This window comes from Geotrypetes seraphini, chromosome 1, assembly GCF_902459505.1.
Source record: "Geotrypetes seraphini chromosome 1, aGeoSer1.1, whole genome shotgun sequence".
Taxonomy (NCBI): Eukaryota; Metazoa; Chordata; class Amphibia; order Gymnophiona; family Dermophiidae; genus Geotrypetes; species Geotrypetes seraphini.
The window spans coordinates 263,840,989-263,864,328 of NC_047084.1; the positions used below are offsets into that span (position 1 = coordinate 263,840,989).

General features: G+C 45.1%; 1 protein-coding gene across 2 annotated transcripts in view; it reads left to right on the plus strand.

The window, feature by feature from the left end:
• The window catches only part of MFSD10 (major facilitator superfamily domain containing 10), a 134,904-nt gene that overhangs the window by 50,201 nt on the left and 61,363 nt on the right, over window positions 1-23,340 (plus strand). For both annotated transcript variants that reach the window (XM_033950473.1, XM_033950482.1), the window contains exons 6-8: window positions 5,763-5,871; window positions 15,783-15,894; window positions 21,951-22,059. In XM_033950473.1, coding sequence (XP_033806364.1) covers window positions 5,763-5,871; window positions 15,783-15,894; window positions 21,951-22,059 — 330 coding nt within the window. The remainder of the gene's footprint in view (window positions 1-5,762; window positions 5,872-15,782; window positions 15,895-21,950; window positions 22,060-23,340) is intronic.

Below are 23,340 nucleotides of genomic sequence, written 5' to 3' on the forward strand. Positions count from 1 at the left end.
GGGATCAAAGGAAAACAAATAACAAAGGGAGGCAGTTATCAACATGGGCTATTATTAACCAGTCATTAGGAATTAGGGCCTCCTTTTACTAAGGTGCGCTAGCGTTTTTAGTGGGCACTAACCACGCGCTAAATGAAAAATACTAATGCAAACTCTATGGAGGCATTAGCATTTAGCGCGTGTGATATTTTAGCACGCGCTAAAAACACTAGTGTGCCTTAGTAAAAGGAGCGCATAAAATGGGTTGTGTGCTGAATAAGCATGAGTTAGTAGTAAAATTGCATGTCTTTAACCTTTTCCTATCGTAATAAATTTTACATTATGCTGGTTCCAATCGTAATTATTTTAGCAAAGTTTTGTATTATTCACCGTTATCATTTACAGCTATTGTAAACATAATGTAAATAAGTCATAAGTCTGTAAATTCAAATATTTTGTGTTTCTGTCATGTACTGTATGTCCCATGCCATGGGACATATGATGGCAACGACATTTTTGGAATGTCCCATCAGCCGGGACACACGATAGGAAAAGGTTAATGGTAGCTCACATCAATTACTATGCTCCCTAGAGGAGTGTAACCTGCATGGCTGCAAATGCACTCACTCAGCTGCCCCTCACTATCTCTCTTCACTTATCTCCCCTTATGTTTCCGCACCCCACCTCCGTGAGCTCCACTCAGCTGGAAAGTTCCTCCTATCTGTGCCCTTCTCTTCAACTGTCAACTCCAGACTCTGTCCCTTCTACCTTGCTGCACCGTATTCTTGGAACAAGCTGCCCGAATCCCTACAGTAGGCTTCGTCTCTGGTAGTGTTCAAGGCCCAGTTAAAAGCCCACTTTTAGGTGAAATCTGTTTTTTTATTAAGCAACAAACCACAACAGGTACAAACAGCAGGCAAAGTCATATGTAAAAACAGGGCTCCCCTCCCCCAAGAGGACTGGACTCTTATGTCCTCTCAGGTTACAAAACGCCCCACCCCCCTAATCCCCCCCAAAAGCAGACCCCACCCAACACCCCCCAACACCCCCAAACCCCCCCCCCGCCCCCCAGCTCAGACAGGTGAAAGGGAATACAACTGCAGTCTATTTAAGATACGACTACGAACCCGGGGAGACAAACTGTCCAAATAAGGAGTCCAAATATGAACAAAGTCTCTGCTCCGTCGACGGGAGGAAGAAGCCAACGCGGCCTCCCATCCTAGAAGAGCATGTAATTTATTCCTCCAGTACCAGAAGGAGGGAGGGACATCCGCCAGCCAGAAATTCAATATACACTTTTTCCCCAAAATATAACATTTGCTCAAAAACAGTTTTTCCGCAGAGGTATACACAGAAAACAAAGAAAAATGAGCGAACAGCATAAGGTATGCAGAGACAGGAACAGAAACCTGTAGGAGACCCTGAAGAAAGGAAGCCAGAGCCCCCCAAAAGCTCTGAATACTCTCACACTCCCAGAGACCATGAAAATAAGAGTTCACCTCCGCATGACAGGTGAGACAGTATTGGGTATCAACACATCCCATATGGTAGGCCCGGCTCTGGGAGGCATACGCTCTCAATAAGGTCCTGAAGTGGCACTCTCGAAGCTCCGCACTATACATCAAAGTAGGAATACGGCGAATAGCCTGAAGCAAAAAACCCACCCCGAGCTCCCGCCCCAAATCCCTCTGCCAAGCCCTCAGCACCAAGGTAAAATCCCTCGGAGGCCCAAGAACCCCAAGCTGTTTATGATATAAGGAGACCGAGATCCCCGAGACAGAGTCCTCCCCCCCTCCAAAAAGGCGCGAAAACTAATCCCAAAATCCAAAGAAAGAGAACTCCGAGGAAGGGACTGTACATAATGCCGGAGTTGACAATGAGCAAAGATAAGACCCGAAGAAGGCAAACCACAACGCATCAACTCATCGTAAGAGAGCAACGTCCCATCATCCCGCATCATATGAAAAAGAAACTCAAACCCACGAGCCCGCCAGCGCCCGAAGACAGAGGGAAGGAGCCCTGGAAGAAAGGAAGGATTACCGTCAGAGGCAATAACACACTAACATGAGGATCCTGCCACCAAAAAGGCAGCACCTGTCGCCACACTTCCCAAAGGGGGCGAAACAAAACACTACGGCGACAGAAAACCGGCGGAGCCGCCAACCAAGACTGCAATAGAGAGAGAAGATGAGAAAAAAGCCCACTTTTTTGAAAGTGCTTTCGACTCTTAGCTCCTTTCACCTTGGGTTCTGCATCCCCAACCCTATGTGTCATGTCTGTCTGTCTAAACTAGACTGTAAGCTCTTCTGAACAGGGACCTTCTATAAATGTCAAAATGAAAAGCGCTGCGTACACCTTTCAGCGCTATATAAGTGATTAGTAGTAGTAGTAATGGCTAAAATAGCATGAGTTAGTGCTAAAATAACACTTCTTAACATTGAAAGAGACCTGGGAGTGATGGTAGACACATCATTGAAGGTGTTGGCGCAGTGCGCCGCGGCCTCAAGGAAGGCAAACAAAATGTTGGGCATCATTAAGAAGGGTATCACGACCAGGACGAAGGAAGTCATCCTGCCACTGTATCGTGCAATGGTGCGCCCGCACCTGGAGTACTGTGTCCAGTACTGGTCGCCGTACCTCAAGAAGGACATGGCGGTACTTGAGAGAGTCCAGAGAAGAGCAACTAAGCTAATAAAGGGTATGGAGGACCTCTCATATACTGACAGACTGAAAAAGCTGGGGCTTTTCTCCCTGGAAAAGCGGAGACTTAGAGGAGACATGATAGAAACCTTCAAGATCATGAAGGGCATAGAAAGAGTAGATAGGGACAGATTTTTCAAATTATGGGGAGCCACAAGTACAAGGGGGCACTCAGAGAAATTGAAAGGGGGAAGGTTTAGAACAAATGCCAGGAAGTTCTTTTTCACCCAGAGGATTGTGGACACATGGAACGCACTACCGGAGGATGTGATAAGCAGGAGTACGCTACAGGGCTTCAAAGAAGGTTTAGATAGGTACCTGGAAGACCAAGGGATTGAGGGGTATAGATAGGAGTAGAGGTAGGTTTATAGGGATAGGATTAGAGACAGTACAGAATTAGTCAGGGACACTGTTCAGGCAACTAGGCCTGATGGGCCGCCACAGGAGCGGACCGCTGAGCGAGATGGACCTCTGGTCTGACTCGGCGGAGGCAGCCTCTTATGTTCTTATGTTCTTAATCTGTGGTACAAGCCTAAAAATAGGCACAGAGAAGGTAACCTACATATTCTGCAGAGCAGCAGGCAGTCATTTTGCTGGGCAGGCTAGATGGACCATACTGGTCTTTATCTGCCATCTGTTACTATGTTATATATTCAGTCTTGCAAGGGTTTTTCCCGATATTTTTTTTTTTTTGATTACCCAGTAGAGGGTGTTGCTCCCTAGTGTTTGGAGTTGTTGGCTGTGTCCTTTGAATTGTACTCCATAACATGAGTTTTTCCCCTTTCTTCTGAGGATATAAAATTAGCCTGTGACAATAATGTCTTGATGCTGTCTCCTGTTGCAGTTGCGCCATATCACATTACAGTGCAAACCATAGAGGTCTACTCCCTTCCATCTCTTTCTTTCTATCCCTGCCTCTCCACTTAGACCAGGGGAGGACAATCTTTATACACAAAGGGCTGCATGAATATCAGTACTCTACCCCTAGTGGGTCACAATATTATGTAATGTGGGAACTGGAAATACAAAGAGCTTCATAGACCTCCTGAGATAAATAAATAAATCTTTAAATAAAAACAACGGAAATAAACTGCTAGACTGGCTATTCTGGAAAATATTTGCGAAATACAGTATTTAAAATCACCAAAACTCTGGTTAATGTTTTCTGTGAATATTTCCAATGGTCTCAGGGACTACATTCAGCCTGCAGGTCACAGGTTACCCACTCCTGACAGAGTGCCATTGGAGTGTTTTTATGTTTCACTTATCTGTTCTGATATTGTCATCTTTTGCCCATTCTGTCCTGATTTGATAAAGGAGGCTTTGGCTTCCAAAAGCTATCATAGAAACATAGAGAAACATAGAGTATGACGGCAGAAAAGTGCCGTCGGCCTGACAAGTTTGCCCATTCAAAGAACCCTCCCTCTAAAAGAACCCTCCCCCTAAGCATTTCCCCGGAGCGAACCCACATGTTTATCCCATCGTCCCTTGAAGTTGAGCACGTTACTGGCCTCAACTACCTGATGTGGAAGACCATGCCAGCGATCAACCACCCTTTCGGTGAAGAAGTATTTCCTGATGTCACCATGAAGTCTCCCACCCTTGAGTTTGAACGGATGCCCTCTTGTTGCCGTGGGTATCACCTTATTATTTTTTTTTTTTGTTTTTATTTTCTATCAAGATCTTATAAGGACTGTGCTAGCATTCTGTTCCTCTCCTTTGGATCCTGGTTGTGGTCTGCTTTTTTGGTGTGATTTTTGAAACTTGTAAATAAAATTACTGAGTAATGCTGATAGGAAAAATAGGCATTGTTAACAAAAGCAATAACTTTGAAGAATAAAAGATAATGTAGCACCCTAAACTAAGAATGGTAAAAACCATATTTGACCTAAAACTGGGGAGAATCTAGACTGAAAAGAGGGATGGAACTGATGTTACCCAAAAACAAAATGTAAGGAAATTATCAGAAACAAAAATAGAATACAGTATAGATCAGAGGTTATACAAAACTCAGCTGGCTGTGTCGTTGGAGAACTAGTTTGGGCCTTGTTTATACGTAGTAAGAAGTAACCTGAGCACAGCATTGGTTTGTGGCATAGAGGTTAGAACTCCAGCCTCAGCATCCTGAGCTGTGGGCAGTGGCGTACTAAGGGGGTGTGGACTGCCCTGGGAGCCGTCTTGATGGGGGACGCCGGCTCCTCTCTGCCCCCCACACCACGCTCGCATCCTCCCTCCCCACTGTACCTCTTTAAATCTTCACCGTGAGCAACTTCTCCGTTGCTTGTTCTGGCCTGGCTCCCCTCTGAAATCACTTCCAGATCACGGAGCCAGGACGTGACATCAGAGGGAAAGCCAACGCCGATGTGAGCAGCAGGCCGGAGATGCTGCTTGTGGCTGGCAAAGATTTAAAGAGGTACAAGGGGAAAGGAGGGCATGGTGGGGGCACCACCACCCTCGGCACCACCCTGGGCTACACCACTGGTTGTGGGTTCATGCCCCTTGCTGCTGCTTGTGATCCTGGGCAAGTCACTCAGTCCTCCACTGGCCCAGGTATATTAGATTGTGAGCACACAGAGACAGTTAGGGAAAAATGCTTGAGTACCTGAATAACTGCTTAGACAACCTTGATAGGTGGTATATAAAAAAAACAAGTTGAGCTGGTGCTTGGACAGTGAGATATTGCAGGTATTTGAGAGCTAAATTTTAGTCTATTCTGTTGATTCTGCTTGATATTTGTCTACCAATGAAAATAACTGAAAGTGAATTTTTCTTCCATATTATAAGTGTATTTTCTTAATTAAAAAAAAGATTGACTATTGTAAATAGGACAGATACTATCTGTAATCTAGATATTAATATTCATAATTTTTCCCAACCATTTGTATTCCAGCTAAATCTAGCAGAAATTATTCTTCCCTGGACACATTCAAGGAGTTTGGTTAATATTAGGGGGATGCTCAAGCACCCACAGAACTGGCACCTATGGGTGATGAAATTCAGTTTCTGTCCCTGCTAACAGGACGTGTGTTGAATCTTATTTTCTGATTGCCACACTCACATTAATCCTATTCTCTTCTGTTTAGTTAACCTCAGCTATGTCTGGCTTTCAAGAAGCTGTGGACTTAATCAGTCCTTTTCGTTTATTTCAATTCTCTGCAGTCACAAGAAGAAAAGACTCCCCCTCCAGAGAAAGTATGTAATTTTATAAATTTTTTTTTTACTAGATGTATGTATTTTGTTTTTGCAATAATGGAACAAAAAGTATACTTTAGAAGAAAGGCAGCGGAGGGGAAAAAGGATAGAGACATTTTAAAACCTCTAAGGCATAAATACATATGAGGGGAGTATCTTTCAACTGAAGGGAATGAGAGGGCATGGGATGAATGTGAAAGGGGATAGACTCAGAAGTAATCTAAGGAAATGGATGTGTGAAATAGCCTCCCAGTATGTGAATTCAAGAAAGTATGGAACAGAGGGCTAGATTCACTAAGCAAACTGATCGTGTACTGCCCGGGGGCGCCTCAGCCAATCAGGGCCTTAGGCCCCTCCCCACGCATCAGATGATGCATTGGGGCGTGACCTAAGGCCGCACTCGTCAGTGAAGGAGGCGTGGAGCAGGAGGGACTGAGCAACCCTCCTGCTCCCAACAATATTAAGGTACAGGGAGGGAGTGGGCCTTACCCGGTCATCCTGCTGACCTCGGAGGAGGCCTGGAGCAGGATGGAATGAGCACCCCCTCCTGCTCCCAACGATTCTTAAAGGTAGGGGAGTGGAGCGGGTGGGCCGGGCCCAGCCGTCCGGCCTGCCAGCTTAGGTAGAGCTACAGGGAGGGAGGGAGGTGGGCTGGCCAGATCAGGATGGGGTTTCACATGGCAGGAGGGAGTTGGCATCCCTCCTGCCTTATGTGGGGCATCGGCGGAGCCGCGTTTGAGGGGGGGCATTTTGTAGGGGTTTGGGGAGGGAGGAAACAGTTCCGGGGGGGGGGGGGGGCTTTATTTTTTTTTTAACCGAGCAGATATTTTGCGTGTGTAAAACACACAAATACCTGCCCGATTAAAAAAAAAATTACAAGCCCTGACATCAGTGACAGGAGGCTGCTTCTCCTGTCACTACTGTCAGGGTCTGTGCATGAGCGGGGATCGCACATTTGCGATCCCTGCTCGCAAATGGGGGTGTTCCTCCGATCGCCCCCATTTGAATATGACTGATTTGTGAATCAGTCGGACCTGCCCAAATCAGAAATGGATTGTTCCAATTCAGGCAGGTTAGTGAATCTAGCCCAAACAGAGGATCTCTAAAGGAGAGGAAGAGAGTACCTTTAAAGGAGAAGACCTCTAAAGGAGGATAGGACCTTTAAAAGAGAGGAAGATACAGTACTTCTAAAGGAGAGGAAGTTATGGTAGATGGTGTAGTTGGGCAGACTGGATGGGTCATGTGGTTTGTACTTTATCTGCCATCATTTTTTAATGTTTCTATGCACTGTGCAAATGATAAAGCATTCTTGGTTTGCTGCTGTGAGCATATGTACTTATTAACTAGCAGGGTGTGGATGGAGACTGGAACAGCAGTATCTAGTGTGACAGACACTTCCTGAACCTGTGGGTAGTCAATCCCTTTTTGTGAAAATTCTTGTAGAGTCTTATTAGCATTCTTTTCTTATGCTTCTCATCCCTCTGGGCTGTCCTCCAATTCCTTAGTTGTCTCTTTTCAAGTGAGATGGTAGGAGCCAGGTTTTTGTTGTTGTTGTTTTTTTTTTTTTGTTTTTTTGGGGGGGGGTTCTGGGGTTACAGTCAGGTTTTCCTACTTCTAAAATCCCCAAATTGCTAGTTTTTAGACACCAGTGTAGCTTCAGTGGGCTGTTTTTGTGGTAAAATTGCTGCCATGGCTGGAATCTTGGATTTCCTGATTTGACAACAAAAGCCTCTATCTGCCTCAAAACACCTCGATTTTGATTAAAAACAGATGGGATGGACTCCTCATGCCAGGATACTTTGGATTCATGCCAGATTTGCGATGGATGGCCATCTGAGGATTGTCCGTGTCCCATGTGCCGTGTGGCACGTGAGAGGTAGTGGAAGCCGCTGGCTTAGCCCCCTCTAGTCCCTCGGTGTGGGGGGGAGGGTGTTAGTGCCCAGATTATGCGAGTGCCAGAAAAAAAAAAGGCCAGGTTTGAGCTGGGGAGCAGTGCAAGTGCGTTCCTGATGAAGCACAGCCATGGCACTGCTGCAAAGCCCCAGAAGAGAGCTCATGAGCATCCACAGGAGACGTCTGGACATCCTGGACAGTGGTTCCCCCCACCCTGAATTCATCAATATGATGTCTGAAGCTTCTAGGATTAATAAGGGCCACATGGAATCCTTAGGGATTGTGGCTATGCTGGCACCGGAGTCCCTTTCCCTTAGAGAGCAATTCCCCAGCAGCAGTGCCATACTCAAGACGGGGAGGTCTCTTTCAGTGCCTTTACTCTCCCAGTCAGGGTCCTTTGTAGCAGGAGATGCTGCTTCATCTCTAGGGGAGCTACATCTGGATTTGGTGGAGGCCCCTAATCTCAGAGAGGACCAGATTGTGCACAGGCTGTTCAAGCCTTCAGTGCTTTTGCAGGTGATCATGGAATCCCTCCAGGAATTAAAGATAGAGACTCCGCAGTCCTCTACTACACATTGCTTGCTTATAAACAGTACAAAAGCATAGACCACCTGTTTTCCTTCTCATCAAGAGGGGCCTTCTTATCCCAGAGGGGCCCCTTCAGGTGCCCAAAACCATGGCAGGTTCTATCCGATGACTGCTGAATTTAACCAGCAATTTGTTCCACGGAAAGTGAATTCCCTGGTGGCACAGGTCACTAAGTATGCCTCCCTTCCCAGTGAAGGCAGCATGGTCTTAAAGGATGCCCAGGATCACAGACTGATTTTTGATCTCCAAAGCCATGGCCTTGAGTTTATTTATTTATTTATTTTTAATTCTTTATTCGTTTTAAAACTTTCATCAAGTGTACAAAATTGCAACAAATATAATAGATTTAAACACTTGTACATCTTATCATTATATCTTATAATTACAAATATAACCCTCCCCCTCCAATCCTGAAATCCCTCTAGTTATTTTTATTTTCATATAATATAATAGAAACCCACCCCTCACCCAACCCTTATCTTACATAGTTAATAGAAAAATATTAGAAAAATGGCATCAATCATGACAAAAGGACGTTAATGGTTCCCAAATTTTAATAAAGTTTTTATAATTTCCATTCTGCACCGCTACATGGTTTGAGTTTAAAAAACAGCTCCAGTGGTGTCTTTTGTCGTCCGGGTTGGCTACTTCAAGTTGCGCCATGTTCCAGAGGCAATTGCCAGGAGGGATCACCAGTTTCTAATGTTTAGAGTGGTTTATGTAGCTGATACTCTGTATGATTTTTTCAGAGTCATTAGCAAAATGTCTGCTTATTCCATTTCCACCTGCAGGATGCTATGAATCAGTCAGTAGGTGGGGGATTTCTCCTCCAAGACGACCTTGAGTAATTTACCATTTAAGGGACATTTACTCTTTGGGAAAATGTCTGGATGATCTTATGGCCAGTGTGCAGGATCACAAGCGGCAGTCTTTACCACACAACAGACTTTGAGCCCCTATGGGGGGACAAGTTGCGGTACTTTTTGGACCTCCAGATGATATCGCCAGTTTTTGGGAGGGTCTTGAGGCCAGAGATATTTTCAAGGCTCCAGACAAAGACTCGAAGGGGCCAGGTGCCTCCAATCTTCAGGATCCTGCTCTGCCACAGCTCCCAAGAAGCAGTTAATGATACCAAGCCATCAGCCGAGCCTCCATGCATAGACAGGTGGTTATCAGCTTACTAGGGAGCTGAAGTGGAGATTGCTACACACCACTAGTTGCTGGACTTTATCCAGGAGGAGTACAAACTCGAGTTCTTTTGTTCCCTCTCGTATCTTTTTCTAGAGTCTTTGGCTGGGAAGCCAGAAACAGCAGCTTAGGTCTGAGCAACAGTTCATGGATCTGGAAGCCATAGAACCCGTACCAGAGGAAGACTCGGGCTCTGGCAGATGCTGGATATACTTTCATCATGCACAAGAGAGCTCAGAAGACTGGAGGCCAATTCTAGACCTCAAAACTGTAAATGTGGCCCTTACCCCATTTACAGATGGAGATGATGCAGTAGATGCTTGCTTCAGTGGTGCCGGGGGAATTGCTCACCTCCTTGATTTTGGTAGAGGCCTATTTACACATTCCAATTTTTCCAGGAAGTGTTCCAGAGCCCAGGAAGTGTCCTTGTGCTGGAGCAATACTTCCAGTTTTCTGCTTTGCCCTTCGGGCTGCCCATGGAACCATGGAACCTTCACCAAGTTAATGGTTGTAGTTGCAGTTGCAGCACACCTGTGCAAAGTGGGCATACAAGTACATCCCTATCTGGATGATTGGCTATTAAGAGCCCAGTCAGAATCTGAAGACAGTCTATAGGTTTAAAGAGTGTTTTAGCTGCTGTAGAAGCTAGGCTGGAAGGTCAACTCCCGGAAAAGCCAACTGGAGATGATGCAGATCTTAGAGTATCTGGGAGTCTGGTTTGACACAAGGTGTTCATCCCAGAAACCCACAAAAAGCAGCTTCTGTGTCAGATATGGGAGTTTCAGCGCGCGACTGCTCCGATGATCTGGCATTATATACTAACTTTGGAATTAATAGTTGCAACCACAGACGTAGTCCTCTGGGCAAGGGCACACTTACGTCTGCTCCAGGATGCACTCCTCTCCCATTGATGCCTACAGAAGGATACCAGCAGCAGCTACCTTGGTTAGTGGAAGCTCGTCACAGTCTAGCCTGGTGGTTGGAGCCTCAGTCTCTCACCAGAGGAGTTCCTCTTTGCATCTCTGCAAGGGTGATCTTGACTATGGACACTGGGCTATACAGCTGGGGCACACATTGTGAGGGACGTTCAGTTCAGGGACGCAAGTCCTCTTCTCAGATGAAATAGTCAATAGCCACTTGGAAATTTGTGCCATCTGCCTGGTGCTTCAGCCATTCGGGAGCGCACTGTAGAGTGAAGCGGTATGAGTTTTCTTGGACAACGCAACAGCGGTAGCCTATGTCAATCACCGGGGGGCAACAAGAGGGCTACTCTATGCTTGGAAGCCCAGACGCTGTTTCAATGGGTGGATACCCATCACTTGACGCTCTTGGTAGCACATGAGTCGGGAGTGGACAGTGTGCAAAATGATTTCCTCAGAAAGAAGACCCTAAATCCAGGAGGTGACACTGTCTCAGAAAGCTTTCACCTTCATTGTGAATCAGTGAAGGTGCCCGCAATCTGATCTGATGGCATCAGCAGCCAACACGAAGGCAGCTCGGTTCTTCAGTCAAAGATACGAGCCAGGAAGTGAAGACCTGGACGCCCTAGTTCAACCGTAGCCAAAGGCAGATCTTCTTTATGCCTTCCCTCCATGACCCATGATAGGAAGACTTCTTTGCAGGATTATGGCGCACCAAGGGCTGGTGATTCTAGTAGCACCAGATTGACCAGTGCAATTGTGGCATGCAGACCTGGTCCATCTACAAAGGGATCAAGATCTCACACTTCCATGTCATAGGGCATAGCTGCTTGCATAGGGCACAATCACCCTGCAGGATCTGGAATGCTTTAGTCTTATGTCTTGGCTCTTGAGTGCTTGGTGTGGTGCTAGCACATAAAGACTATTTGGACACAGTGGTCTTTAACCTTCAAAAATGTAGGGAAAAGGTGACTATAGCTGTATATGCAAAAGCCTGGAAGCGCTTCCAGGCTTGGTGCGCTGAGAGGAATGAAGATCTGAACTCCGCACCAATCTCTGTGGTGATCGTCTTCCTGCAGGAAAGTTGGGGAAAAAGGTCTAGTGGTTGACTCCCTGAAAGTTCAGATTGTAGGTCTCTCATGTTTAGGGCCTAGGATTATTAGGAGCACTGTAGCCACACATCCAGATGTACTATTACTACTACTATTAATTATTTCTATAGCGCTATCAGACATACGCAGCGCTGTACAGAGTCACAAAGAAGACAGTTCCTGCTTGAAAGTGCAGCAGACTGGCTAGAGCACCCTATGAACCTCTTCTTTGTTGGAGCTTACCATCAAAATGGTGTTTTTGATGACAATTATCTTAGCCCAGTGAATGTCGGAACTATGGACTTTGTCATGCTGAGATCCATTTCTCAGAATTTTGGATTCTGGTGTGGTTTAACTCAAGGCCCTGTGTATGCTTGCCTGCCTTCACTCCCTTGGGATTGAAAAAAAAGTGATCATGTTGAAATTGTTGGATGTGCACAGACTCTTATTGCAGTATCTGAAGGTTATGCAGGAATTTTGACAGTCAAATCATCTGTTCTTCCTGGCGGGGGCAGCCCCAAAGTTTGACGTAACTACTTTGTAGTAATTGCTTCTTTCTGGCTGTTAAGCATTGGGTAAGTTTCCTTTCCTGCTTGCAGTAGAATAATCAAGCTTCTGATCCATTACATGAGACAAGCTAACAAATAAAGAACCTCCCTCACCCCAAGAAGTCTACAAAGATTAGGGGAAAGAGATGAAGTCCAACTCCAAACTAAGTAAAAAATAATAAGAGTAATTCTGTAATTTAAGAGTATTAAACGGACAAGCCCTCAGTCACACAGCAACCTCTGGAATCTCCAGGGAAAAGCTGTCACGGGTTTACACCCAGAAAGGTGTTAACTGCGAAACATCCCCGGGCTTGCTCCGGATAATATTTCTAGTGCCTAAATAGTGCAAATGTGCAATGTGTGAAAAAACTCAAATGAAAAAAACACACATTATCAAAATAAAGAAGGAATTCATCTCTTACCCCTAAGCTGGGGGCCAAACTGGAAAGTTAGTGTCCAAATCCAACCAAACCAGTTTGGTTGGATTTGGACACCAACTTTCCGGTTTGGCCCCCAGCTTAGGGGTAAGAGATGAATTCCTTCTTTATTTTGATAATGTGTGTTTTTTTCATTTGAGTTTTTTCACACATTGCACATTTGCACTATTTAGGCACTAGAAATATTATCCGGAGTAGAGAGCTGCACGGGAACGGGGACGACGGGAATCCCGCGGGACCCGCGGGCATCCCGCGGGTTCCCCCTTTGGGTCACGGGGATCCCGTGGGGACGCCCCTAGGGTCGCGGGGATCCCGTGGGGACGCCCCCTAGGGTCGCGGGGATCCCGTGGGGACGCCTCCGAGGGTCGCGGGGTTCCTGCGGGGCTGGATGTACTCAGTCGCGTGGCTCTTCTCCCTACCTTCTCTGCTTGCAGCACAGAGCCGAACGGAAGTCTTCCCGACGTCAGCGCTGACGTCGGAGGGGAGGGAGGGCTTAAACAAAGCTTAAACAAAGCCCTCCCTCCCTCCCACGTTAGCGCTGACGTCGGGAAGACTTCCGTTTGGCTCTGTGCTGCAGGCAGTGCAGGTAAGGAGGAGAGTAGCCTCGCGGTTCGAGTGGCTACCAAGGGAGGGGGCGGTCCGCCCCGCCACACCCCGCCCCGGTTGCAGCACAGCCGGCCAGGTCCCCTTACTTTTGTGGCACTTCCCCGACCGACCGACAACAGCCCCGGTCCGACAATCCTCCCTGCCCTGTAGCCGCGAATCTAAATTATCTTCTTACAGCAGCTGTAATAAGGTAATTTAGATTCGCAGTTAAGGGCAGGGAGGTTTGTCGGACCGGGGCTGTTGTCAGTCGGTCGGGGAAGTGCCACAAAAGTAAGGGGACCTGGCCGGCTGTGCTGCACCCGGGGCGGTAGAGAAGGAGTGGGGAGAAGGACGCTGAAAGGCCATGGGGAAGACGGGAGGAGGGGGGTAAGGACTCTGAAAGCACTTGAAGACAGAGGAGGGAGAAGGACGCTGAAAGCACATGGGGAATACAAAGGGGTGGAGAAGGACGCTGAAAGGCCATGGGAAGGGCGGGGGGGGAAGGACTCTGAAAGCACTTGTGGAAGACAGAGGGGGGAGAAGGATGCTGAAAGCACATGGGGAAGACAAAGGGGTGGAGAAGGACACTGAAAGGACATGGGGAAGACAAAGGGGTGGAGAAGGACGCTGAAAGGACATGGGGAAGACAAAGGGGTGGAGAAGGACGCTGAAAGGCCATGGGAAGGGCGGGGGGGGAAGGACTCTGAAAGCACTTGTGGAAGACAGAGGGGGGAGAAGGATGCTGAAAGCACATGGGGAAGACAAAGGGGTGGAGAAGGACACTGAAAGGACATGGGGAAGACAAAGGGGTGGAGAAGGACGCTGAAAGGCCATGGGGAAGACGGGAGGAGGGGGGGAAGGACTCTGAAAGCACTTGAAGACAGAGGAGGGAGAAGGACGCTGAAAGCACATGGGGAATACAAAGGGGTGGAGAAGGACGCTGAAAGGCCATGGGAAGGGCGGGGGGGGGGAAGGACTCTGAAAGCACTTGTGGAAGACAGAGGGGGGAGAAGGATGCTGAAAGCACATGGGGAAGACAAAGGGGTGGAGAAGGACACTGAAAGGACATGGGGAAGACAAAGGGGTGGAGAAGGACGCTGAAAGGACATGGGGAAGACAAAGGGGTGGAGAAGGACGCTGAAAGGCCATGGGAAGGGCGGGGGGGGAAGGACTCTGAAAGCACTTGTGGAAGACAGAGGGGGGAGAAGGATGCTGAAAGCACATGGGGAAGACAAAGGGGTGGAGAAGGACGCTGAAAGGACATGGGGAAGACGGGGGGGGGGTGGAGAAGGACGCTGAAAGGCCATGGGGAAGACAGAGAGGGAGAAGGACGCTGAAAGGATATGGGGAAGCAGAGGGGGGAGAAGGACACTGAAAGCACATGTGGAAGACAGAGGGGGGAGAAGGACGCTGACAGGACATGGGGAAGATGGGGGGAGAAGGACGCTGAAAGGAAATGGGGGAGAGAGTAGGGAGAAGACGCTGGCAGGGAAGAAGACAGATGCCAGACTATGGGGGGAGCGGAGAGAAGAAGATGGGTGCCAGACCAATTTGGAAGGGGGAAGAAAGGGAGAGGTACAGTAACAGAGCAAATGGAAGATGCAGAAGGAAGAGAGACAGTGGATGGAAGGAATTGAATGAGAACATGAGGAAAGCAGAAGGTAGGAAAAGAATTATATTTCTTTTTTTTATTTTGCTTCAGGATAAAGTAGTATATTAGTTGTGTTGATAAAAATTTATAAACATTAGAGGCTCTGGTAGAAACCCATTTGCAAAGTATGTATTCTTCCCAATTAATATTTTCAAATTAATAAAGTCTTTTTGCTTATTTGTAAATGGGTTTCTACCAGAGCCTTTAATTCAGTAGCATAATTAAATGAAATAACTATTTCTGAAGTTTATATGGACGGGCGGGGACGGAGGGGATTCCTCGCGGGGACGGGTGGGGACGGAGGGGATTCCTCGCGGGGACGGGTGGGGATGGAGGGATTCCTCACGGGGACGGGTGGGGACGGGTGGGATTCCTCACGGGGACGGGTGGGGACGGGTGGGACTTTGGCGGGGACGGGTGGGGACGGGTGGGATTTCTGTCCCCGCGCAACTCTCTAATCCGGAGCAAGCCCGGGGATGTTTCGCAGTTAACACCTTTCTGGGTGTAAACCCGCGACAGCTTTTCCCTGGAGATTCCAGAGGTTGCTGTGTGACTGAGGGCTTGTCCGTTTAATACTCTTAAATTACAGAATTACTCTTATTATTTTTTACTTAGTTTGGAGTTGGACTTCATCTCTTTCCCCTAATCTTTGTAGACTTCTTGGGGTGAGGGAGGTTCTTTATTTGTTAGCTTGTTTGTGTACCTCCTCCATTTAGGGTTCTATTTTTGTCCCATTACATGAGACAGCATTGTTGAAATAAGACAGAGGCATGGGCATTCCAGTTCAGTGTCTGGACTATTCACTCACATAAAGGTATTTTATAGTAAGATGAAGCTGTGTTGAGTTTGCTTTATTACACTTTAATGCTGAGAGCTAACCCCCTCTTCTACTAAATCACGCTATGCGGGTCATTCAGTGCGTCTCCCAGCGCTAAAACCGCTAGTGCGGTTTAGTAGAAGAGGTACTAAGTCTTTTTTTAATATAATTTTGTATTTTATTTTTTCTGCAGGTTTTCAGAATCTGAAAGTCCTTGGCCTAGTATATTTTCTGTATCTCTTCTTGTTTTCTGGCTTGGAATACACAATAAGTTTCCTCACACACCAGCGATTCCAGTTTACCAGGTAGGTTATATGACCATGCAACCTTATTACAATTGGTTAAAGAACAGACAAATCCCATAGTCAATGAGGCTAATTTCCTAAGGGCATAACTTGCATTAGTACACATCAGTATCTATTCAGATTCGTTAATATGTTCCCATATTAGTAAACAAGCCCCATTGTTTAAGGATCATTATAGATTTAGGTTAAATGTTCAAAAATTAGCAGATTTAGAGTTCTCACAAATAGCTCGTATGATCTTATTCCACTGTAATGTATAATAATTTTAGAGCCTCCTACCCTTTTGTCTTTTTTAAAATTCTGCTGTTCAAAACTCAGCTTTTTATTTTAGCATGATGTTTTACACAGCAAACCCCAAAAATAAGTTTCCCACCATTACACTATAAGTGTACTTTGTGGAAGTTTGATATTTTTGTTTCTCAGCTTTTCCATTGCCAATGAAAATTTGAAATGCAGAAGTTAAGTTTGTTGACTTGAGCATACATCTTGTTACACAGTACCTTTAGACCAGGGGTTCTTAACCTGGGGGTCTGTGAACCCATAGGGGGGGGTCTATGCATGGTTTCAGGGGGTCTGTGAGGGTCAGATAAAATTTTCAGGGGGCTTCAGGGGGTCCATGAAAGTCAGATAAAAATTAACATTTATATTCCATATACAGCCCGGTACTGTTGATTTTTCTTGCAAATAACGAGAGAGTAGATGTAGTAGTATTGGTAGTAGAAAACGTAGTAGAAGATTGTATTTCAAAATTACAATAAGTGGCCATTACTTTTTGCATAAAAAAGGAGTGTTTTTTAAAAAAAATTTTCTTTAAAGTTTAATAATACTTTGTATATGTCATATATATATGAGACAATCAAATCTCGATAAAGTACATTATATTCATTGCATGCAAAGTTGTGTTTATGTGAATATTTCTGGGGAAGGGGGTCCATAGCTTTCATCAGATTCTTAAAGAGGTCTGTGACTCAAAAAAGGTTAAGAATCACTGCTTTAGACAGTGGACGTTTAAAAGTTGTTCAGTATTGGCATGTAAAGTCAGATCAAGGTCACAAAAACAGTAGGGATCTAGGACAGACATGGGCAGCTCCGGTCCTCAAGGGCCGGAATCCAATCGGGTTTTCAGGATTTCCCCAATAAATATGCATGAGATCTATTTGCATGTACTGTTTTCAATGCATATTAAGAACATAAGAATTGCCATCTCCAGATCAGACCCTGGGTCCATCAAGTCCGGTGATCTGCACACGCGGAGGCCCCGCCTGGTGTACCCTGGCATAGTTTTAGTTCCCATATCACTGTATACTTCTCAAGGGAGATGTACATCAAATTTACCCTTACCCGTATCACTCTATGCCACTCTTAAGGAGATGTGCATCTAGTTTACCCTTAAATCCTAGAACGGTGGATTCTTCAATTACTTCCTCTGGGAGAGTATTCCAGGTGTCCACCACTCGCTGCATGAAACAGAACTTCCTAATATTTGTCCTGAACCTGTCCCCCCTCAGCTTCAGTCTATGTCCTCTTGTCTGTGTCACACTGGACATTATAAATAACTGCTTTTCCTGCTCCATTTTGTCGAATCCTTTCAGTATTTTGAAAGTCTCGATCAGATCCCCTTGCAGTCTCCTCTTCTCAAGGGAGAACAACCCCAGTCTCCTAAGTCATTCCTCGTAGTCCAGATTCTCCATACTTTTCACTAGCTTCGATGCTCGTCTCTGAACCCTCTCTAGCAGTTTTATATCCTTTTTTAGGTATGGAGACCAATGCTGGACGCAGTATTACAAGTGTGGTCTGACCATGGCTCTGTAGAGCGGTATTATAACTTTCTCTGATCTACTCGTAATTCCCTTCTTTATCATGCCTAGCATTCTATTTGCTTTCTTCGCTGCCGCCACACATTGCGCCAACGGTTTCAGGGTCCTATCTATCAGTCTTTCCCAGAGTTACACCTGACATACTATACTTGTGATCTTTATTTTTTCTGCCTAAATGTATCACTTTGCATTTTTCCACATTAAAATTCATCTGTCATTTATCTGCTCGCTTCTCCAATTGATTCAAGTCGCTCTGGAGTTCCTTGCTGTCCTTCTGCGATCTGATTGCCTGGCATAGCTTTGTGTTGTCTGCAAACTTGGATTCCGGCCCTCGAGGACTGGAGTTGCCCATGTCTGATCTAGGATCTGGATTTCAGAGCTTCTTAAATGACTGCATGGTGGCATTTACAAGGGTGAATGTTTTTGGAGCCAGGCAGGAGTGCAGTGTTCAGCTGTAGAAACTACTTGGGCTGGATTTGAGGATTACTTCTGTAAGATGTCCAAATTCTTCTGTCTAACCTTTACCTTTGTTGCTGACTTTTTACTGGTAATATTTGAGACACTGAAATTTAGTTGGATGGTTTTGCGTATGTGTGTGTTTTAATGCATTATTTTCCACAAAACGTATTTTTTATGAAATTTACAAACAGGTCATAGAAGTTTTTGTGTCTTAATATCTAAGTAACATATATATTACCAACATCCAAAACATTTAGGTATTATTCATTGAATACCCCAGATGTCCTAGTTCTCTGACTTACTTTTCAATGCATAAGTATTCCCTATTAAATGTCAAAATGTACAGCGCTGCATACTCCTTTCAGCGCTATATAAGTGATAAATATAGTAATAGTAAAGAAATTGCTTATATTGAGCTATGTCAAAATTTGCTGTGACGTATCAATTTTTAGAGGTATGGTAGTGGTCATTCTTGCAATAGGTGAAAAATGACTGGGACATTAAACAGGAGAGCATAGTGGTTGTAGCTTTTTGGAGAGTGCCTGCCATTTATGATTTTATATTCTTGTTCTACCATATCTGTATGTTTTTGCTGTACCCCTGACACAACCACTTGCAAGGGCAAAACGCGGTCCACATCAGGCTTTCTTACTGTATGATTATTATTTAATTAAAGGTCTTTTGAATTTAAGACACTGCATGGGCCTTTTTGGATTGTACTGGGCTTTCTGCAGATTGCATTCCTCTACTGTGTTCTCCTAAGTTCATGTATTGTTATATTACATTACATTACATTGGTGTCTTCTATCCTGCCAATACCTTTCAGTTCTAGGCGATTTACAACAAGAGTTGGCCTGGGCATTCCCAGGGAGAATACATGATTAATAGATGCGTCAGGATCTGTGGCGGGTCAATCATTTGACAAATTTCTTGAATAGAAAAGTCTTAAGTTCTTTCCTGAATGTTTTGTAGTTGGGCGTCATAGTCAGCAGATTAGAGAGGTGGTGGTCTAGTTTCGCTGCTCTGGTGGCTAATAGTCTGTCCGTATATTTTTTTGCTTTGTATGCCTTTGATTGGGGGGTGGGTAAAGTGTTCATGAGTTCTCCTTGGTCTGGATGTGTGTTTCCTGATTAGACGGTTGCTCAGATAGTTTGTTCCGTTTCCATTTAGGGTTTTGAATAGGGTGCATAGAATTTGAATTGTATGCGTGCTTGTACTGGGAGCCAGTTTGAATCTTGGAAAGCAGTGGTAATGTGGTCATATTTTTTCCGTGAGTAAATCAGTCTAAGCGCTGTATTTTGGACTGTTTGTAATTGTTTTAGCATGTTGGTTGGGCATGACAGGTATAGGATGTTACAGTAGCCCAGGAGTCCTAGAGTTAAGTTGCTGGTTTTTGAGAAGTATGTTGGAATTGTATATTTATTTTTTATTATTTTAACTTATATCCTAAGTGGCTTATTCAGGTACTCAAGCATTTTTCCCTGTCTGTCCTGGTGGGCTCACACTCTATGTAATGTACCTGGGACAATGGGGGATTAAGTGACTTGCCCAGGGTCACAAGGAGCAGCGTGGGTTTGAACCAAAACTTCAGGGAGCTGAGACTGTAGTTCTGACCACTGTGCCACACACTCCTCTTACTGTGCAATAGCTTATACCACAGTTCTTCAACCGCCGGTCCGCGGACTTGTGCCGGTCCGCAGAAAATTCCTGCCGGTCCGCGCAGGACCGGCAAGATCGAGGAGCTGTAGTTCGCGCAGGGCCGGAGAGATAATGGGGAGCCTCCGACAGCGTGCTTTCTCCCCTCCCAGCGGCTCTCCTTACTTACAAGCGCAGCGATTCAGGAAGGAAGCCTTGGAGCTTTTGCTGAGTCGGGCCGCCTCTGATGATGCAACTTCCACTTTCCTCAGTGGCGGTGCGACCCAACAAAGGACCCGAGGCTGCCATACTGAATTGCCGCACTGGCAAGTAAGAAAAGTTGCAGGGAGGGGAGAAAGCCACTGTTAGAGGCTGGGAAACTGCAGGGCTTGGTGAAAAAAAGGGACAGCTGCTACTGGACCTGGAGAGGGAGAAGGATAGATCATGCTGGGAGGGGAGGAGGGAAGAAGTCTGGGAAGCTGCTGGGCAAGGGGAAAAAGGGATAGCTGCTACTGGACCTGGAGAGGGAGAAGGATAGGTCATGCTGGAAGGGGAGGAGGGAAGGAGTCTGGGAAGCTGCTGGGCAAGGGGAAAAAGGGATAGCTGCTACTGGACCTGGAGAGGGAGAAGGAAAGATGCTGCTGGGAGGGGAGGAGGGAAAGGAGTCTGGGAAGCTGCTTGGCAAGGGGAAAAAGGGACAGCTGCTACTGGACCTGGAGGGAGGGAGAAGGAGAGATGCTGCTGGGAGGGGAGGAGGGAAAGGAAAGGGAAAAGAGTTACTGCTGGACAGTGGGAGGAGGGAAGGGAGAAGAATAAAGGAAGGAAATAGTTGGCAGGGAGATTAGAGGAGGGGAAGGGAAGAGACAGGAATGAGATGGGAAGGGGTGTCAGCAGAAAAATTGAGAGGGACAAAGATGCTAGATCTGGTGTAGGAGAGATAAAAATGAAGAGAGCAGTGAAGCTGGAATGAATCATGTAAAAAGGAGAGAGGGGGCATAGGCTGGATGGAAAGGGGAGAGGGGCATAGGCTGGATGGAAAGGGGAGAGGGGCATAGAAAGAAGACAAATAACCATATGGAAGGGGGAGAGGTCAGACACTAGATGGAAGGGGCAGATGCTGGATTGAAGAGACAGAGAGGGCAGATGCTGGAAGGAAGAGAGTGAAAAGAAGATGAAAGCAGAAACCAGAGACAACAAAAAGGTAGAAACAAATAATTGTATTTCTATTTTGTGATTAGAATATATCATATTTGAAATATATATCCTGTTAGAGCTGGTGTTAGACATAACTGGGGACTGCAAAGTGCAGGCAGTGGCTTAGGGCTCTTTCTGACCAGGTGGGCAGTTGCCTTACTTGCACTTCCCTAACACTATCCTGCTATGTGTGACTGCGGTATTCTGTTAGCATGATATTTCTGTGTAGCATTCTGTAATAATTTGGCTTATTCAGTTTTCTTGATAGTAGAGGGGGATATATGTGAAGAGGAGGGGAGACAGGGGTTTTGTTGATCCTTGCTCTGTATTATTTGTATTTCTAAAATGACAATTGTACAGAATATTGTTTCTTTTTATACTTTAATAAAATACATTCAGTATAAAATCATAACTGAGGCTTGTGCAGATAGGATGAGATGGCTTGCGAGGACCAAGCTCGCGGAGACGGGGCAGAAATGGGGTTTTTAAATTTCATTCCTAGTAGTTTGCCGGTCCACAAAATAATTTTATTTTTCCGCCGGTCCATAGGTGTAAAAAGGTTGAAGAACACTGGCTTATATTCTTTTTAGTACACACAGATATTTTTAAATCAAACTCTATGTTCTCTAAAGACAAGTAAGATATTGTCTTTACAAGTAAGTGACATCTTTCAATGGAGCCTGGGCTGAAAAATAGCCTCCGTCATGCATGCAAATTTGAATGGGTATCCCTTCCTTTTTATCAATATCACTGGCTCCCGTTCCGATAATCATTTTCAATTCAAGATCCTTACCATAAATGGCAGAAATATGGTGAATCAATGACAGGGCAGAAATAGGCTAGAATTTCACTATTCTGACAGACAAGTAGAATGAACAATCAAATATATGTATAAAAGAGCAATTTGTGAATGAATGATTTACCTAGTTGTGCTGCTTTGTCTCTTGGCAGAATGCAACAGGGAAAAATGTTTTTCTTCATTGGAATCACCATGGCTGTTATCCAAGGTGGTTATGCTCGCAGGATCAAACCAGGAAGTGAGATCAAAACTGTGAAAATGGTAATTTAATTCTTTTCATTTAAACATATTTCCTCACAGTAACATTTTAAAATATTGCTACATTCCATTGTCTTGGACTCACTTGTCTGTACTTCTGGATCTTTCTTAATGTGGTCCTAAATTATTATCTGACAACAAAAATTGAAAACTCCTCTCTTTCAAATGGGCACCTATCAACAGCATTAATTTCAAAAAGATTTTATTGAATATCAAATGGGAAAATGCTGGATTTTTCACGACTGCAACAATCATTCGGCATTTCAAAGTCTCAAAATTATAGGTGGTTGCAGTTGAAGCAGGCCATTCAGAGTGGGTTCTCTGATTGGCAAAATCTAAAAAAAAAATAATTAAAGCTTGTGGGTCCTATGCTTCCAGACAGATTTTTTTAGGACATCAGGCCACCCGGTGGTATAAATTAATTTCTGAATTCTTGAATAAAAAAACCAAAAAATAGTCTTAGAGACATTTGGAGCATTGAGATAAAGTAGTATATTTCTGTGTCTCGATGGCCACGAATTTGGACTTGGAGGATGAGATGTACAGTGTCAGCATCAATGAGACAAACCTGTTTTTTCTTGTTACATAGATCTTTTTGGACCCCTGTTAGTTTACACAAATTAGACAGTTCTAAATCTAAAAGATTCAGGCACTGTCATCTAGACCAGTGTTCTTCAACCTTTTGACACCTATAGACCGGCGGAAATAAAATAATTATTTTGTGGACCGGCGGTTGAATAACACTGGGCTAAGTTGTGGGCCAGACCCCGCCCATCTCCACCCCAGACCCCTCCCCCATAATAGTACTAATTGTAACATCATTTTTTTCCATTCATTTTTCATATATATATACACACACACACAATATAATCTCATTAACAACACATAATGGTTAACCACAAAATTAAACTACACAAAACACACTGTATGCTTCTCTACATTCATTCCTACCAGAAAACAGATAACCCCATGCAAATACAGGACCAAAAACTAAAAGTACTAATATATACAAACAAAACCCTAAGATTCAAGACTCTGCATGCAATACAACCCCATCTGCAAAATACAGATAGCAGATGTAAATTCTCAATATTGACACAATTCAATCACTAAATTTAAAACTAAAATCATTCTCCCTACCTTTGTTGTCTCCATCCCTCCATGCTGTGCCTTACCTTCTACCCTGCTCCCGCATGGCCACTTTATGCCACCCCCAGTGTTATCTTTGGGCTAGCTTCCTCTTCCTCAGTGCTGCAGTTTACAAAGCCACAGGCAGCGGCTCCT